Consider the following 19,291-nt stretch of genomic DNA (forward strand, 5'->3'; position numbering starts at 1 on the left):
GCCCCGCCCCTCCGTTCCAGCCCCACCCCCGCACCCGCAGCAGCCGCCGTCACCACCTCTCCCTTCCTCTCTGCTCTTTTCTCCTCCAGTTTTCTCTTCCCTCCTCCCCTTCGCTTCTTTTTCTCCACCTCCTCCTCCGGCGCTGACGCTCACGTAGGCCCTGGCGTCAGACGCGCGGGGGCGGGGCGAGTGCCGCGGCGGGTATAAGTAGAGGGTTTAGGAGGCGGTGCTTCCCCTTCTCCCCGGCGGTTAGTGCTGAGAGTGCGGAGTGTGTGCTCCGGGCTCGGAACACACATTTATTATTAAAAAACCCAAAAAAAATCTAAAAAAATCTTTTAAAAAACCCAAAAAAAATTTACAAAAAATCCGCGTCTCCCCCGCCGGAGACTTTTATTTTTTTTTCTTCCTCTTTTATAAAATAACCCGGTGAAGCAGCCGAGACCGACCTGCCCGCCCGCGGCCCCGCAGCAGCTCCAAGAAGCAACCAAGAGACCGAGGCCTTCCCGCTGCCCGGACCCGACACCGTCACCCTCGCTCCCCAGCCAGCAGCCGGCAGTCAGCGGCAGCGGATCGACTCCGTTCTGCGGCCGTTGAGTAGTTTTCGATTCCGGTTGATTTTTGTCCCTCTGTGCTTGCCCCCGCTCCCCTCCCCCCGGCTCGGCCCCCGGCCCCAGCACTAGCCCTCCTCACGGAAAGGTCGCGGCCTGTGGCTCTGCGGGCAGCCGTGCCGAGATGAACCCCAGCGCCCCCAGCTACCCCATGGCCTCGCTCTACGTGGGGGACCTACACCCCGACGTGACCGAGGCGATGCTCTATGAGAAGTTCAGCCCGGCCGGGCCCATCCTGTCCATCCGGGTCTGCAGGGACATGATCACCCGCCGCTCCTTGGGCTACGCGTATGTGAACTTCCAGCAGCCGGCGGACGGTGAGAAGCCGGGCCCGGCGGGCGGGCTGGCGGCCATGAGGCTCAGGCGGCAGCAGGCGGGCTAGGCCGGCGGGTCTGGGGGGGGGCGGGAGGGCATGTCACCCCCTGCAAGCCGGGACCGGCGGGAGAACGCCGGGACCCGCGTTCCCCGTCCCCTCGGGGACACGCGCAGCCGACAGCCGCACGCCTCTCGCACGCCAGGCCACTTCCTCCTTTGCAACCATTTTCTCGGCCTCAGCCGCTCTCAAACTTTAGGGTGATGACGCGCCGGGAGGGTGGGTGAGAGGAGTCGCTCCCGCCTGTGGTCCTGGGATCCTGGGGAGTGCGGCGCCGAGCCGCTCTCCCCGGTCGTAGGTAGAGGCGCTCCCCCCACCTGGGGCTCTGGCCGGCGCCCCAGGACCGGGAGGAAGTGTAATTCGGTGCTCGAAAAATACCACGTGTTGAACCCTGTAACCTCACAGGCCCGAGGCCTGTTCCTGTTACTGGCCCAATCGCCTGGGGAAACCACAAGGACTTGGAATATTCAAAGTTAATACGGTGGTGCAGTGGTGGTCCTCAGGTTTCTAATTCCATTCTTAATAACTTGTCAGTGATTGATGGCTCTAGAAACGTGAATTACCAGTGAGATTTGCATTTAGGGTTTTCCCCTAGTTCAAACGTTTCTCACTCGAACATTAATAGGGTGGGAGGAGGGGATGTGGAGGATGATCCCTTTGAAGGCCGTCGTTTTCTCAGGCAGTTAAGATCATTTTAATTTTTTAATCAAGTTAGTTTCATAGTACTGGTGATTTGTTCAGAATATTGTTTTTATCTCTTCTGAAATAGTCCTGTGATTTTGAGGGGTTTTATTTTAAAATGTATTGACCAAGTTTGGCTGTAAAATGTTACTTGTGAGTGTAGTGTGTGGACTGGACCATTATAGTTCTGTGGCAGAACCTATAGTTCAGGTTTCTTTATTTTTTAAAATGGTCCAGAATATCTATAAATCATAGAGAATGAGTACAAAGTAACAGATTAGAGTTAGCTTGAAATTTGTGGGGGGAAAAGCTAGCTAACTTTATGTTTTTATTTTGAAATTAAACAGTTCACAAAAGCAAAATTGAGCAAACATGATGCCATATGTGGCCTGATGTGTGTTGCCAAGATTTTTTTCCTTATACCTGGATCAGTTGACTTCCAAAAGTCACCTTCAGTCAACTTTAGGGCCCAGTTTTGCCTTTTCCTACCAGGCTGCTTAAATACATGTCAAACATTCTAAAATACACAGATAATTGTTTTTATTTTTGTAGAAAAGACGTTAAAGGTGGAATTTAAACTTTAAGTTCACTTAATGAAGCTTAAATTACTTAATGATCAGCTTTTCATTTGTTAAAGTTAATACTCAGATTTTGGGTAGGCAGACTTATTGAGTTACACTGAGCCAAAAGTTGTAAAACTGCACTGCAGGTTTCCTGCCCTTTTGCTCTGTAAGCAGTAGCTCCAAATGTCACTCCATAACAGTTCTTCCCAACTCTGGGCAAGATTTACCACTCAACAGAAGACAAAGTAATATTAGGGAAGATAATTTTGAGTCAGGTAATCAAAATCTAACGAGTTGATAGAGAAAACTTGAACAAATTCTAGATACTGGAAAATAGTAATTTTTGAAAGTGGCTTTTATTTTTTCTAAGCTTAACCATTTTAAAATTTAAAAAACAATTTTTAAAATTTCTTGGGGATTTGAAAAGTTGAACTTTAGATTACCATGGTTAGAGGACAGGGTAGGTAGTAATAGTGTATACCAAAGAAGATAGCATTTTTCCATCTTTCAGCTTGGTTTCTATGTGTACAAATTACTGTCTTTCCAAATAGTTTTTTTAGTGGTTTTCTTTTTCTGTTTCCTTATTTATTGCTACATGAATAGACTTGTAGAATAACTTCTGAAAGTGACCAGTTTCCAATTAAACCGGAAGAGGTGACTCATTAAAAAGAAGCTTTAGCAAAGTCAGCTTAAAAAAAACTAGGGGAGCTGAGTGGGTGTGGTCAATTGATAAAGAGCTGACAGCTGATCGGCACTATTTTTTAGAAAGTGAAATTTTCATTGTTAAAAATAATTGGCCAGAAAATTTGCCCCCTCAATAACTTCAGTTACATTGGCATGGAATTTGTGAAAACTGGTGTAGAACTTCAAATGGACCACATTTTTCCCCCTCTGAAGAGATTAGTATTAGCCTTTTTCGCTTAAGGATGTATTTTTTTCATTTTGAGTCTCAACTGCTTTAAGTGTTTCTTTAATGGTACAGGTGCACATAATTCAATCCTTTGTAGACCCTGAAATCATAGGGTAGATTTTGAAATTTTGTAGCACTATCCAGAAATAATTGGTTAAATGATCAGTTACTGAGTAAAACAGTGATCTAAGATAAAATTGGTTTTATACATCAAGAAAGCGTTAATAGTGAATTGTGACTATTGTAGTTGTGGTATTTCAAAAATTATTATACAGCTAAGAATGTCCAACTTCATATTAGCTTTTGAAGGCCTGATTCAAATCTTGATCTTAATAAATATAGTCTTATTTTTTACATGGCAATAGGAAGTTGTGCCATGATTCACTGAAAATCCTCCCAATAATTCAGGAAGTTCTTTTTTAAGAAAATAGACTAACTTGTGTAATATTGGAAGTGATAAGTTGCCAATGAAACCACTAATTTTGGCGAGCAACAAAGAAGTTAAAATACTTAAAAATCCATGAAATACTTTTCAGCCTGTGGGTCGTTTTCAGTTGCCTAATGTCTTTTATATTGCTCATTAAACATTATGTTGTTGCTCATTATGTGAAAGGGAATTTTGGTTTTATCTTGACTAGGAACAAAAAAATTGCTTTTAAATTTAATGGCAATGAAAGGAAGAAATGTTTTAGAAATACATTAATAGTGATATGTCATCCATTAACGAGTGGGAAATTTGGGTTTCTGATATTTGTCTTTTTTTTTGCATTATAAATTTAAATCTAGACTACTGAGAGGTAAGGTCCAGTCATCGTGAAGTTTAAAGAGGTAGAGCGATCGAATGCCTAATCACTCCACCTCACACACAATAGATTATATAATTTTAAGTGGCTTGTAAAAGTTTTGAAGTAATATTTACTCTGAAAATGTCCTTCTTGTAGCGGAGCGTGCTTTGGACACCATGAATTTTGATGTTATAAAGGGCAAGCCAGTACGCATCATGTGGTCTCAGCGTGATCCATCACTTCGCAAAAGTGGAGTGGGCAACATATTCATTAAAAATTTGGACAAATCTATTGATAATAAAGCACTGTATGATACGTTTTCTGCTTTTGGTAACATCCTTTCATGTAAGGTAAGCGAAAAGGTGATAGTAAACATATTTATAGTATCTTAGCTATTTGCAGTTTATTCCTTAAAATAAGCAATATTGTCTGTTAATAGATATCTTTGTGTCCCAAATACCCAGGTTAGGTGGCTGACAAGTTACAGTTGACCCTTGAATAATGCATGTTTGAACTTCGTGGGTCCACTTAAACACAGATTTTTTTTCAATAAGTACCTGTAGTGTTTTTTATCTGTGGCTGGGCATCCACGGATACAGAGAACTGGTTGTATGCATTTTATGTAGGGACTTTGAGCATCTGTGGATTTTGGTATCCATAGGGGGTCCTGGAACCAATTCCCCCATGGATACTGAGGGACAACTTTTGGGGAGTCAAAAGTTATACTTAGATTTTTTTTGCTGTACTGGAGTGGGGGGAGGTCTGCACCCTTAACCCTTGTGTAAGCTGTGTTTCGAACACTGGAAAAATGCTAAATTAGTAGTAAGTAATGAAAAATTGGTATACATTTTTTCCTAGGTGGTTTGTGATGAAAATGGTTCCAAGGGTTACGGATTTGTACATTTTGAGACACAGGAAGCAGCTGAAAGAGCTATTGAAAAAATGAATGGGATGCTTCTAAATGATCGCAAAGTGTAAGTATAACTTTAGTTGACATATATTTAGTTTATATATATATTTAGTTAATCATACTTCAAGTCTGTTTTTAATAATTCAGATGTGTTCATTTTATAAGTTAATATATTTGCTCTTAAAGAGATACAGTTAGAATGAAAATAAACCACATTTTGGTAGATTTTATAATTGTGTTTTCTCTACATTTAATGTAACATACAAATAACTGAATTAATAAAATGGTCAACATTCAAACCAAAAAGGAAAAGGGAAAAAATGAATATGCTAGGATATAGAACTTTTTCAAAGTAAGTGCACAGTTGAAAAACTAGGAGTCAAGACAGAAACTTAATTGTAAGTCCTGAGGTAGTAAGTAGCCCATTTTACATTTGAGGAAACGGGCTAAAATAATTTTCCTGTATTTACATGCTAGTATGATAGGTTAGGATACAAACCCAGTGGGGAAAATTCAGAGACCAGGGTGGCTTTTACTAGTTATACTGCTGCAATTTATTGATGGAGTTTAAAGTTAGGGTGTTGTTTTTGTTTTTTTAACCTTTTAACGCCCTTCACCTCTTTAAAGAAAGATGAAGCTCAATTAAACCAGAAGTCTTCGTTTCATGATTAATCTTTCTGAAGTAAACTTGTACTTAAAAGTTGCAAACTTTTAAAATAATGACACTGATAAGACTTCTATAAGACTTCTGCTTCAGGTTGAAAGAATACAGACTTTATGAGCCCAGCGAAATGACATATCTTAATTTGTTTTATCCTCAGTGCCATGGATTTTGGTTAATTATCTGGGCAGTTTCAGCTGTGAGGTCATATTGTAAATGATCTGTGAGTTCATGTTACTCTGTAATGATGGCATGCAAATTGGGTTTGGTTGTTATAAGTCAATTGCATCACTCTTAAGGTGTGGGTCTCATAAATCAGCGCATCAGGTGTGATCCGGTCTGTACATGAAGGAGTTCTTACGTATATGGTGTTACCTGTTTGAATTCTGTGTCAATTGCATGATTAAGGAAAGACTTTGTAATATATAAAGAACCCATGTAAGTCTTAGGAAAACTAGCAATTCCTCAATATGAATAATGTTTACAAAGGCTAATTCTTAGAAAGAGTACATCTTTAAATGAGAAATAATTCAGCATTATTAATATTCACAGATGAAAACAACTTTGTCTGGCAACAATGCTTTAGAGAGGAAAAAATTATGCCTACCACTGGTGGGGTCTCTAGATTAAATAAAGACTTGATTTATTGCTGTTCTGAGAATAAAATGATATAACCCTTTTGGAAACAGTTTGAATGCATAAACTTAGGGTCGTTTATATACCCTTTGAACTACCATGATTTTTCTGCGACTCTGCCCTAAGAACAAGTAATAGTCTCATAAAGTTCCAGCATTATTTATAGAGGCGGAAAGTTAAGTCCACAAAGGAATATTATGCTTCCATTGGAACATTTATAAAATTAATAGCATGGAGAAGCACCACCATATGGGTGGGGGGGGGTATACAAGGAAACAAAATCATAGTTATCTCCTTGAACGTTCTTGAACACAGAAACAAAAAGACATACGAAAATTCAGTTGTGATTTGAATGGGATTATAGGAGATGGTTTTCTGTTTTGATGTATATTAAATATTTTTTAGTGATCCGTGTACTACTTTTGTTTTAAAGGAAAACTAAATTTTTAAAATGCATTCTGTTGATATTGTTGCAAAGAAAATTATGCCCGGCTATTGTGTGTTAAGAATTCAGAATTCAGAAGTTTACATTTTAATTTAGGAGATTATAAACAAAGTTTAAGGCCCACTTGAAAAAGCAGTGATGAAAGCTTTTAGGTCTTTTCATTGGCATGGTGCATGTTTTCTCCCACTCATTTGTATTGATAGGCGTGATCTCATTAACCCTGGGTTAGCTGGACAGAAGGGAGACAAGTGTGTATTAAGACACAAAATTGTGATTGTAATGACAAGGTTTGTTCTTATTTTATGCTTTCATTTCTTCAATTGAGGCCCTGTTCTGTTTTACAGTGTGCTCTATTGGGGGTGCTGAAATTATCAGTAACATTTACAAATCAACCATCAGGCTTAATTAATTTGAACTTCATAAAATAGAACCTAATTTTATAGTCATTTCATACTTCATTAGATTTGTTGGACGATTTAAATCTCGTAAAGAACGAGAAGCAGAACTCGGAGCTAGGGCAAAAGAATTCACCAACGTTTACATCAAGAATTTTGGAGAAGACATGGATGATGAGCGCCTTAAGGATCTCTTTGGCAAGTTTGGTAATGTGTCTGAATTAAATTTTTACACCCAAAAGTTTTTAATGTAATTGCTCAACAATAGTTTTGGCTAATTTTTTATACTACAAAAGTAAATGAAATGAGATTTAACATGGTACTTAAAAATATTTAGTTATTTGTATCAAGCTACTGATAGTCTATTATATTTCAAAGCAGTATACAAATAGAATTTTATTCGGTTATAAGAACAATAGCATTGTATTAGCACAGCAAGGTGTGACTAATCCGAACAGATTTTAAAAGGTTTTGCACTGTTAGAAATTGGTGGATTTATGCATTTATGGATCCTATCTCATCAGAGCATGTGTGTGACACAGCCATTTTAGGATGGAGTGCAGTCTTTATGGGACAGGAAGGCTGGCTAACTTTAGGCTATTTGGCTAGTCTTAGTAGCATCATATTTGAGCAGTGACATTTACAGACAAAGCCAAAGATCCAGATTTTCCAAGGGTATCTCCTTGGGATGGCTTTCTGAATCCATGGGATCTTAAACTACTCTTTCCTTGTATTTCAAATTAACTTCATTAAACTCCAAATTAATGAGGTGTAACCAGCCTTACTTTAGGTAGTTGTGTTAAGTGATCAGATGAACCTTAAATTGCACATTTTTGTAAATGATTTGCCTCTTACCCTTTGCTTTCCTTTGGTTGACCTTAAATAATTTAAGGTGGCTTTTTAAAAGCATTTCAAATAATAAAGAATTAGGAACTCTAATCCTTTTCTATTGCCAAGTTAGCACGCCACATTGAACCCTCTATTCCTTTGAGCAAAAACATTGTCATTATTGCATAAAGATGAATTGGGTAAGACAAAAATATGTGACCTCATGTCTTGCATCTTATTCCACATTTTCTTTGGTGACCAGCTTTTGTATATTTCATGTTTTGTTTTCTAATTAGAAGCTATTTCTAAAGTTGGATATTGTTAACTGCTGTCCCAAATGAATAATGCTATGTCAGTTTGAACACCAATATGTAAATACGCCAATTATTTATGATTTACATAACAGACTTTGGAAATAGAGCCTTAGGACTGAGATAAATTCAGAAGTAACAGTCTACCTATGCCCATACATTTTGAGTAATTTCTGTAATCAAATGTGATTTTTACCCTTTTTTGCCCCGCCTGCCTGAGGTAACATCTACCTCACTTAAGTCTCTATTTCACTTACGAGGGTAGAGAAGGGACTTGTGTCTTCAGAAACATGCCACCTTCTCCAGGTGATGCTGCTATGTCTTCCCAGTGTCAAACCCTGTATTGCCTGTTGAAATATAGACTTAAGAAATTAAATAAGAAATTCTTATTTCTTAATGTGTCTGATGTCAAGGAAACCAATTATTGGGTTTTAAAAAAACACCTTTTTTTGCTAATGTTAAAAATAAAACTTCATTTTTCACAGATGTCTAAAACATACTTCTGTAAATGAAAGTAGGAATGTTTCAGGGAATAAAGTATTTATTTAGCTTCTTAGTAGAAATAAAGGGTCTTCGAAGAGAATATTTAGTGTCTATGGCTAGGTGAATGGGGTTCAGTTAGAGCATGAATAAATTTCTGAAGGCTTGGAATTTTTTTAACCATTTTTTTTCATGGCTTTGTTTTTATATATTGAAGTTTGAAATGTATAAACTAAATGTTGTATAGAATATCTTAAGTCATTAAAAAATTTTGTTTTTAGGACCTGCCTTAAGTGTGAAAGTAATGACTGATGAAAGTGGAAAATCCAAAGGTTTTGGATTTGTAAGCTTCGAAAGGCATGAAGATGCACAGAAAGTAAGACTTAAATATACTAAAGGCAGTGTGGGTTTTCTGTATGTTATGGTAAAGGGGGATATAAAGTTGGGTTGCTCTTGTGTTGAAATTTACATGCACACCAAAGGCTACTTTAGTATGTTCATCTTTACGTGTGTTTTGAATTAGTTGCATTTTATGTATCAGTTTTGATAGTATAAATTGGAAACCTGTGTTTTCCCAAAACTTCAGTTTTATTTTTGTAGTGGGTCTATCTTTAGCTTTCATAATCTAACAAGTTTTCTTTATTGTTAAAGGAATGAACTTTGCAAGTTAGTAATTAAAATTTTTGTGATTTCTGTAAGGCTGTGGATGAGATGAACGGAAAGGAGCTCAATGGAAAACAAATTTACGTTGGTCGAGCTCAGAAAAAAGTGGAACGGCAGACGGAACTTAAGCGCAAATTTGAACAGATGAAGCAAGATAGGATCACCAGATACCAGGTTCATTTTTAATTGAACAAGCAAAATATGACTGGGATGAAGAAATCTATTTTACTTTAATTTCAGTTACTGCCAGGTAACTGGAAGGTTTGAGAGGGTGAAAAGAGAAGAAACATGGGATAAAACAATAGGAAGTGTGATTAAGTACCACCATGGTTTTCTTTTTTCTTTTTCTACAGTTATGTTTTTTTTTTTTTTCCTTAGGGTGTTAACCTTTATGTGAAAAATCTTGATGATGGTATTGATGATGAACGTCTCCGGAAGGAGTTTTCTCCATTTGGTACAATCACTAGTGCAAAGGTAAAGCATATGATGAATTTTTTAAAAAAGATTTTGGGAAAATCCATACACATGGATATATGTATATAAATTTTACATTATTTTGTAAACCAATAGCCAAATAGGATCCCCCTACCCGAGACAAACTTTATTTTTCTGGAAATTGAGTTTTTCATTCATTGCTTCAGAAACAATCAAATTTGAAGTGGATGTTGTAGCCCCATGGTTTAGTTTTGCAGATGGCAAGTTCTGAAATCTTTATGAAGAAGGCTGCATTTCATGACTGTAGTTACTGATTGGTCCTCAGTGATAAGCACTGTTCTATACTCTGCTACGCTGGTTATTTAACTGGTTAAAGAAGGCAGTTTATTAGGGAACTATACTTGTTAACTACCAGGCTAATCTATTCACTTACTCAGTTCATTCTGGGGAGTCAAACTTCAAGTCCCTAGCAGTAAAGATAGAGATCATATTTCTTTTTTACTTGAAATCAGAAATTAAGAAATACAACAGTAGGACTCTATTCTAAATTATGGAATTTTGATTCAAGAAACTGCTCTAGGTGTTTTTTTTATGGTGTCCATGGTACATGAATCCCTTTGTATATTAAGTTTTGTGCACATGTATTTTGGAGGGGTGGGAGGACTGTCTAAAACTTTAGGCAGGTTCTCAAAAGTATAGCAACAATTAAAACTCAGTGCTCTGGAATGACCAGAGCACTGGTCATTCCAGATAAGTCTAGAATGACTTATATTTCTACTCAACTTTTCCTGCCAACCCCATTGGGTTATGAATATGAAAGTAAGGAAATGATAGATGAATACAAATGAAAATGAAGGTGATGTGGTTGCCTTGTGTTTCAGCCTGGCTTTTGTAAGTACCTGGAGTGTGATAGAATATATTCCTGATTGTCTTGATCCTTAGTGTGTTCCCTGAGAGTTGTTTAAATTGAATATTTTGCATTAGTTTATTTTAAATGCATGATGCATGCATTTTTTTTTTTTTACAAAGGAGAGTCTTTATTAAGTCTTTTTTTTTTTTTTAAGTCCTTTGTGGATTGTAATGTGCCTGTTGGCAAAGAGGGGAAAAGTTTGGCAAGAATTTATTTTGGAGGAAGAGGTCATTATGTTGGTTTAATAATGCTTGCTGGAAAACAAATTTATCAAGGTAGAAGGATAAAAAGTGAGAGGCGACCCTTCCATCTTCTGTTCTCAGCTTCCAAAAAGGAGTTTGAGTGGCCATCCCAGATAATCTTCCACACTTGTCCAGTTTATATGTATAGCTTTTAGAAAACAGGATCATACTAGACATATTTTGCAATTTGCTGTTTTATTTAGTAGTAAATCTAAATGTATGTTTATTTCAATCATTTTTCTCAATTATTTGCTGAATATTCATGGTGTGGATGCACCATTAGTTATTTTACTGTAACTGTATTGATAATCATTTAGGTTGCTTTGCATGTTTCCACTATTAGACCTACCAGTATAATAAACATTCTTATGCATGTATATCTTGACACACGTGCCAGTATTTCTGAAGTTCTAGAGTTGAAATTACTGATTAGTGGGTATATTGTGTTTAAAATTGATACAACTGAATTGTCCAAAAGGGCTGAACAAACTTCTACATCTTGTTAATTTAGTAGAAAGTGGTGTGCATCTTTTCAAATGGTGACATGTTTTTCATGTGTTTACTAGTTTTGCCTTTTCTTTGCATATTTTTATATTACATTGTTTTGGGGTTTTTAATGGAGAATTTTATGTCAGCCCTTTTTTTTTATATATTGCAAGTATTTTCTCCCAGTTTTTCACTTAGGACTTTGGGATCTTGTGTCATCTTAGATTTTCCCTGTATTTTTGCATTTTATGTTCAGATTGAGACTTTTATCTGGCAATTTTATTTTTTAATGTGATATAAGAGATTTAACTTCTTTTCAGTTGTGCCAGTGTACCATGTACTAAATAGTTAAAAGTCCATTTTTCCCCCCACTATTTAAAAATGTTTAACATACTAAATTCACATAATTGCACGGGTATGTTTCTGGAGGCTTTGTTTTATTTAGATATAATTGATATATGACATTTAATTTCAGGTATACAACATAATTCAATATTTGTATAGATTGCAAAGTGATCACCACAATCCATCATCATATAATTACAAAATTTTTTCCTTATAATGAAAACTTAAGATCTGCTCTCTTAGCAACCTTCAAATATACAATACAGTATTATTAGCTGTAGTCCCCATGCTGTACATCATTCCCATGATTTATTTTGTAGCTAGGAGTTTGTATGTTTTTAACCCCTTTCACCCATTTCCCTTCCCACCCTCACCCTTCTGGCACCAACTAGGCTGTTCTCTGTATCCATGAATTTAGGGTTTTGTTTGTTTTCTTTTACTGTTTATTTTTTGGGGTTTTTTTTTTTTTTTTGATTCCACATATAAGTGAGATCATTGGACTCTGTCTTATTTGTTCCACGAGCATACTGTTTTTAAAGTTGGATTGCATGCTTATATATATTACAGGACCTGTGAGTTCTTTGCGTAACCTCATTGCTCGTTTACATTTAAAAGATCTTTGCAATCAATGAATGGTAGCTTCCTCCTGAATATTGTTATACCCCAATATTTATGGCCCTTGTCTTGAATGTGAAATTTTTATTTTAAAATAATTGGTATTAGAAGATTCAACTGTTCCCTCCCAAACAGTAGTCAAGCATCTCATCAGCTTGAATTTCTACAAGAGTCAAATTTTATGAGACTGACGCACTACTTACTGCGCTAACGAGGCACCTATAGAAGACTCAAATTTTAATTGTGTGCATTTCCAGTGGTGCCAAAGAGTCAAATATAGTAGGCCTTGAATCTATTTAGATATTTATACCTTAATATTCAAAACCTAATATCTAAATAACTAACGTTGCTGTTTTACCTTTACCCCTTCACTTCTTTGGCTTGGCTGGGATAACATATATGTGTGGTTTGCCCTTAATATGTAGGTATTAAGGACAAATTGTTGGGATGTGGTGAAAGCATTAAGTCTTTAGTTATTTGAGTCAGTAGCTATAATCGACTAAATAGTAATGCTCTCCTTTTTGAGCCTCATTCTACCATTGCATTAACCTTGTTTAATATTTTTTTCTTTTAATAGGTTATGATGGAGGGTGGTCGCAGCAAAGGGTTTGGTTTTGTATGTTTCTCCTCCCCAGAAGAAGCCACTAAAGCAGTTACAGAAATGAATGGTAGAATCGTGGCCACCAAGCCATTGTATGTAGCTTTAGCTCAGCGCAAAGAAGAGCGCCAGGCTCACCTCACTAACCAGTATATGCAGAGAATGGCGAGTGTCAGAGCTGTGCCCAACCCTGTAATCAACCCCTACCAGCCAGCACCTCCTTCAGGTTACTTCATGGCAGCTATTCCACAGGTAGGTTTTAGAAGAGAACAAAAACAGCATGAAAGTTTTCATATTTGGTCATTTTTAGTGTTTTGTGCGAAAAATAATAATAAAAGCCTTAAGATGAAAATATTAAGAGACATGTGAATTGTGATTAAATTTGGAAAAAATGCTTAAAGTGTGATGACGACTTTCTAAATGTTTTGAGAATGTCTAACTAGTTACATTATTTGCATTTTTCTTTCACTGATGCATTTGCTTGGCTTTCTGCAGACCCAGAACCGTGCTGCATACTATCCTCCTAGCCAAATTGCTCAACTAAGACCAAGTCCTCGCTGGACTGCTCAGGGTGCCAGACCTCATCGTAAGCCTTTCATTTTTCTCTTAATTAAGGTGGTGAATTATTTGGAAAAGAAATACACATGAGTTAAATTAGCTGTATATGTCAATGGTATATTAACTTGATTTTCATAATTTATGGGTATGTTCATTTTGCAAATCCTAGCTTTTTTTTTAAAGAATTATAAAATGCTTTATAATTCATGTCTTAATGACAGTGATTTCTGTGCTGGTTTGATTTTCCTTTATAAGTTTGGAAATGGATCTAGCTCTTAATTTCATATTTGGTTAGCAGTATTTTAAAAGATCTTGTTCCATGTATGAGGACCAGCGTCCTGGCATTGTCAGCTTTGCCCTGTATAATAGTGCTATATTGCAGGAGCACTTGGAACGCGATTCATATATCATGTTCAGATATTAATAAGCCATTGTTCTTATGTGAATGAATGTTTTTATTTAACTGATCTATTCTGACAAGTGTAGACATGGCAGGTATGAGACTAAGCTTTAAAAATGGTATTTATATTTGGTCACTTAGCCTTTTGTGCAAACCTCAGCTCTAAAAATGCACTTTCAGTGAGTCTTTTCAAGTTAATGTGTTTTCATATCTTTACATGTAGCATTCCAAAATATGCCCGGTGCTATCCGCCCCGCCGCTCCTAGACCGCCATTTAGTACTATGAGACCAGCTTCTTCACAGGTTCCACGAGTCATGTCAACACAGCGTGTTGGTGAGTCTTAACCCTGCCTGTAAAAATTGACCTCCAGTTTGAAGTAGCAACATAAAACTAAAAAATACATGTTTTTAATTTTTTTTAGCTAACACATCAACACAGACAATGGGTCCACGTCCTGCAGCTGCTGCTGCTGCAGCTACTCCGGCTGTCCGCACCGTTCCACAGTATAAATACGCTGCGGGAGTTCGCAATCCTCAGCAACATCTTAATGCACAGCCACAAGTTACCATGCAGCAGGTATGGTGTTCATGATTTCTTTATAAAGGTGCCAGCCCTTGGTTGCAGTCAGAGAAATTGAAGACAGCTATATGATATAGGAGAGCTTAAAATACCTAGGACATCTGGTTAATTGATGGTCCCAGTAATTGATAGTATGTAAAAATGTCTTATTTGCCTTACACTATAGGAATTAGACAAGCATTCAGCATCCTGAATTTACTTGTGTGGCTTAACAGGTTTGTTTGCCATAGCTATAAGGAAGAAAGGGTGAGGTTTAGTTTGGTTTGTGAGGTTTGGCTTACCCTTTTTTTTGACCCTGAGATCAAAAACTGTCATTGATCATAATAGAAATATGGTTAAGAAGAAGACTCCAGGTTAAAAACTGAAATATCCTATGTGGTTATAATACTTGAGCAGATAAGTATTAAAAGCTCCCTTAGGCTATTCTGATTGACTCAGCTTCTCCTATGTATGTTTAGATTTCAGTCTTGATCGCTTCAGTGATTTTTCCAGAGATGAGTGTCATTTGTACTTGCCATTAGTTCTGTACTTTAACTTAGGAAATTTCCTATTTTATGTCTAGCCTGCTGTTCATGTACAAGGTCAGGAGCCTTTGACTGCTTCCATGTTGGCATCTGCCCCTCCTCAAGAGCAAAAGCAAATGTTGGGTAAGTACCCTTATCCCACCCAGTTAGTTACAGAGAGACTAGAAAATAGGAGGACATCTCCTTTTCACTGGATAATAACAGGGTGGCAGGATTGATCTGAATTGGCATGAATGATTATGATAGCACAGTTTGTCTGCCTAACTAATTAAAAGCCCAAAAATCTATTAACACATTGCTTTTGATGAATTACGGTAATAGGGCATTACTTGCCATGTACCCCACCACATGTTTGGAAGAGGGAATTTGAACTAGATATGCGGAAACAAATTTGACTTTGCCTGAGCAAAGATCTAACTTAATATTGTAACATGGCTTAATCTCATTTTTTGGCAAATTCATACTGCCAGGAACTAACTGCCTTGTGGTAGATGTTAATTTCTTCTATTTTAATAATTTTCCCTTGAAAATGTATTAAAATGTTGGACTGTGGGTTATCATATATTTGCTATATATAAAAGGTTCATAAAACCCCCCTTTTTATGTGGTAAATGCCTTTAAAATTCTTTCAATTGAAAAGAGTCTTTGTTTTTGTTTCCAGGTGAACGGCTATTTCCTCTAATTCAAGCCATGCACCCTAATCTTGCTGGTAAAATCACTGGCATGTTGTTGGAGATCGATAATTCAGAACTTCTTCATATGCTTGAGTCTCCAGAGTCTCTCCGTTCTAAAGTAATTTAAATTTATCATTTATCTGCCTCTTAGACCTTGTATTTCAGGGCTTTTTTTTAAGAACTTAATTTCATAGAACATTTAGAAGAGCTGTATACAAGCCACACACAGTTCTAAGAGCTTTGTAAGTGTTAACTGTAAATTCTCATAATAACAACCTATGGTGCTATTATTTACATTTTATAAATAGGGAAACAAACATAGAGAGCTTGAATAATTTGCCCAATGCTCACACAGCTAGTAGAGCTTGGTTTCAAATTGTCAGTTTAACTCCAGTGTCCATGTTCTCTTTAACTGCTGCTGCTTTTTTGGAGAAAGATATTTGCTGATACTTCTCAACTTTGGGGGATTGATTTTTGGTGGAAAGAATAAGTGCAAGAGTTCATAATTCTAGAACAGTGGTGGAATGGAACCCAAAAAGATATGTATGGATACAACTGGGATGTTTTCTTGATTAATAGTTGTTTCTACTTTCATCTTTGATGGACATTTGTGTATAGTCAGTTTGAGATTGTTCTAGTTATTCCTTTTCAGAGCCAATTTGTTCTTCTTTTAGGTTGATGAAGCTGTAGCTGTGCTACAAGCCCACCAAGCTAAAGAGGCTGCCCAGAAAGCAGTTAACAGTGCCACTGGTGTTCCAACTGTTTAAAGTGAGCTTTACTTCGTCTTTGTTTTAAGCTTGTTTTCTTAATCTTTTATAACAGTTTGAGCATATTTTGAAACATAGGAAGAAATTTTTTTTTACCATTAATTCAAATGTATTGCTAATTTTCCAAAGAGATGTAGGAATATTAGAATTAAGGAAATTTTACCTGTTACCCTGATAATAAACTTGGGTTTTTAAAATCAAAGCATGTTCAAACATTTTGTATAGTTAATTTTTATCAAATTGCCTGTAATTGATTGGCCCCGTTGTGTGATTACTCTAGAGCTCTCATAGCTAATACCTTTTCTTGAGTGGCAGTAATGACAGTTGCCCTTGGGCCTCTACTGTTGCCTTTTTTTTTACTTCCAAGAAACAGCGTAGCCTGGACCAGATATTGGCAAAGCTTTTTTGTAAAGGACCAGATAGGAAATATTTTTGGCTTTGTTGTAGGCCTTGTCTTTGTTGCAGTTACTGTACTCCCACTGTTAAGACTGTGAAAGCAGCCATAGACAATATGTAAACAAATGGGTGTGGCTGTGTTCCAATAAAACTTTACAGAAACAGGCTGCAGACTGAATTTGACCCAAGGCTTTTAATTTGCCACTGATGAGTACTTGTATTGGTCTTCTTCATTTCCTTGTTTTGTTGGTTTGGGTTTTATTGAAGTATTTGATACATAACTTGGAAATTTAATGCCAGTTAATTTCATACATTGTTATATTGTGATACGATAAATAGCACCTATCACTTTACAGTGGTTGGATAAGATCTCGTCTCATAGCAAATTTGATGATTGTAATAATCTGTTTTTCCCCTCACACTTACAGATTGATCAGGGACCACGAAAAGAAACTTGTGCTTCACCGAAGAAAAATATCTAAACATCGAAAAACTTAAATATTATGGAAAAAAAACATTGCAAAATACAAAATAAATAAAAAAAGGAAAGGAAACTTTGAAGCTTATGTACTGAGCAAATGCCAGGTCTAGCAAACATAATGCTAGTCCTAGATTACTTATTGATTTAAAAACAACAAAAAACACAAAAAAATAGTAAAATATAAAAACAAACTAATATTTTATAGACCATGAGAAAAAGAATTTTCATGTACAAAAATTTAAAGCATTCCTTTCTTTAATTTTGTAATTCTTTACCGTGGAATAGCTCAGAATGTCACTTCTGTTTCAAATAACAGAATTGATAACTGAGCAAGGAAACGTAATTTGGATTATAAAATTCTTGCTTTAATAAAAATTAAACAGTGCACGGTGATGTTATGCTATTTTATTTCTTTTGGCTTGTGTAAATATGTGATAAGCTGGAATTGGCATAAAAACCTTTCATGACAAAGGTACTGTTAAGTTTCAAGAGTGTTTTGGTTTTATGGAAAAGAGGAGAAACAAGATTCTTCCTCTATAATGCATTTTATGAATTTAGGCATTCATGTGAATTGAACAAGGAATATCTTATTGTTAAATGATCTTAACATTTTTTGAGATGATGCCAATTTGTGACTTAAGGTTTCTAGGCTGGGACATAATTAGCTAAAGCTCTCATTCATATGTATAATATAAAACAGTAACAACAGTTAGACTCTATTACCATGTTTCCCCAAAAATAACACCTAGCCAGACAGTCAGCTCTAATGCGTCTTTTGGAGCAAAAATTAATATAAGGTACATAATTATTATATAATGTATATAATTATATATATGATTATTACATAATCATATATATTATATAAGACTGGGTCTTATAGTAAAATTAGTGAAATAGAGGAGGATGTCTTTGGTACAATTTTTGTATTGATATCAAAAAGTTAGGATTCACTCATTTTAAGCCTTTTTTTGAATAATTTTTAATTTGATAGTTTAATTATGACTTCATCTCAGTATGATATCTTAACATCCAACGTATTTGTGAAAAAGGGAGATAAGGGGTCCTATCTCTAGAGAACGTATTTTAGAAGATGAGGGCTGGGGCCCAGAACATCTGCATAAAACAAAAATCCCTGGCAATTTGAATGCACTTTTGAGAATGGTCTGGTTTTAATCTCTGTTCCATTATCTACATACTACTACTGCCAGAGTTAGATTTCAAAGGTGCACATCTGATTATGTCATTACTATGCTAGAATTATATCAACACCAGCTCTGTTGCCTTTGGGGACAAATAAATAAATCCAAATAAAACCATGCCTGTGACAATGTAAGCCCTCCTTGCAGAATGAAGCCTTATAATGCTCTACCTGGAATGGCTTCACTTTGGTTTCCTCTTTAGAAATTAAGATGTACACATAAACCCTATTTCCTATGTGGATAAATCTGTACCCAGTAGGCATTCTAATGATCATTTTGTATTTTGCCTGACCATAGTAGTACCCTCTAAGGGGCGGACAGTTCGTTGAGATGAAAGCAATCTGTCACCATGCAAGTTTTTCAATACTTGAAGGTATCCTTCAAAAATAATGGGGGTGCCAAAAAAATTGTATACACATGACTATGAATATCTTTTGTTATCGGTATATATTACAATTTCAATACAGTTTTTCCTTTCTTAAAATGTGTACACATTCTTTTGGCACCTTTTGTGTATACCATTTTTTTTCAAGTTTGAATACAAAATGGTTCGGCTTTGAGGTTTTAAAGGAGCGAACTAGTTTGAGACACCTTAGAAGTTGTATCTGTAATTTACTACAGTTTCAAACTATTCTGAAATCTAAAGTTGCAGATAAGAGTACACAGCTTTCTTTATACATTGGGTAGTTGGAATTTGGTGTTTCTTGTGTGATACGAAGATAAATCATCTCCATCTGTTCTTTAAATACCTTCATTTTCTTAGATGTAGCAAACGTTTGTGACTGAGAGGAGCCATCAAAACTAAAGTTTTGTGATCTCAATTTAGGGAAAA

At 36.4% G+C, this 19,291-nt stretch overlaps 1 protein-coding gene across 2 annotated transcripts; it reads left to right on the plus strand.

Moving 5' to 3' along the window:
• The first annotated feature begins 232 nt into the window (after positions 1 to 232).
• PABPC1 (poly(A) binding protein cytoplasmic 1) lies at positions 233 to 17,645 on the plus strand. Of its 2 annotated transcripts, none has more exons than XM_081070459.1 (15): positions 233 to 925; positions 4,077 to 4,270; positions 4,779 to 4,894; positions 7,035 to 7,174; positions 8,868 to 8,962; positions 9,286 to 9,423; positions 9,628 to 9,723; positions 12,860 to 13,132; positions 13,376 to 13,466; positions 14,062 to 14,172; positions 14,261 to 14,415; positions 14,981 to 15,065; positions 15,604 to 15,734; positions 16,291 to 16,384; positions 17,208 to 17,645. In XM_081070459.1, the coding sequence occupies exons 1-14, from the start codon at positions 733 to 735 to the stop codon at positions 16,381 to 16,383; spliced, it is 1,911 nt and encodes a 636-aa protein (XP_080926585.1). In that variant the 5' UTR covers positions 233 to 732; the 3' UTR covers position 16,384; positions 17,208 to 17,645. The 2 variants fall into 2 exon arrangements, with proteins under 2 accessions (XP_080926585.1, XP_080926586.1); XM_081070460.1 differs by having other exon boundaries at positions 7,035 to 7,165.
• Positions 17,646 to 19,291: the final 1,646 nt, after the last annotated feature.

The sequence above is a fragment of the Rhinolophus hipposideros genome, assembly GCF_964194185.1.
Source record: "Rhinolophus hipposideros genome assembly, chromosome: 13".
NCBI classification, from domain to species: Eukaryota; Metazoa; Chordata; class Mammalia; order Chiroptera; family Rhinolophidae; genus Rhinolophus; species Rhinolophus hipposideros.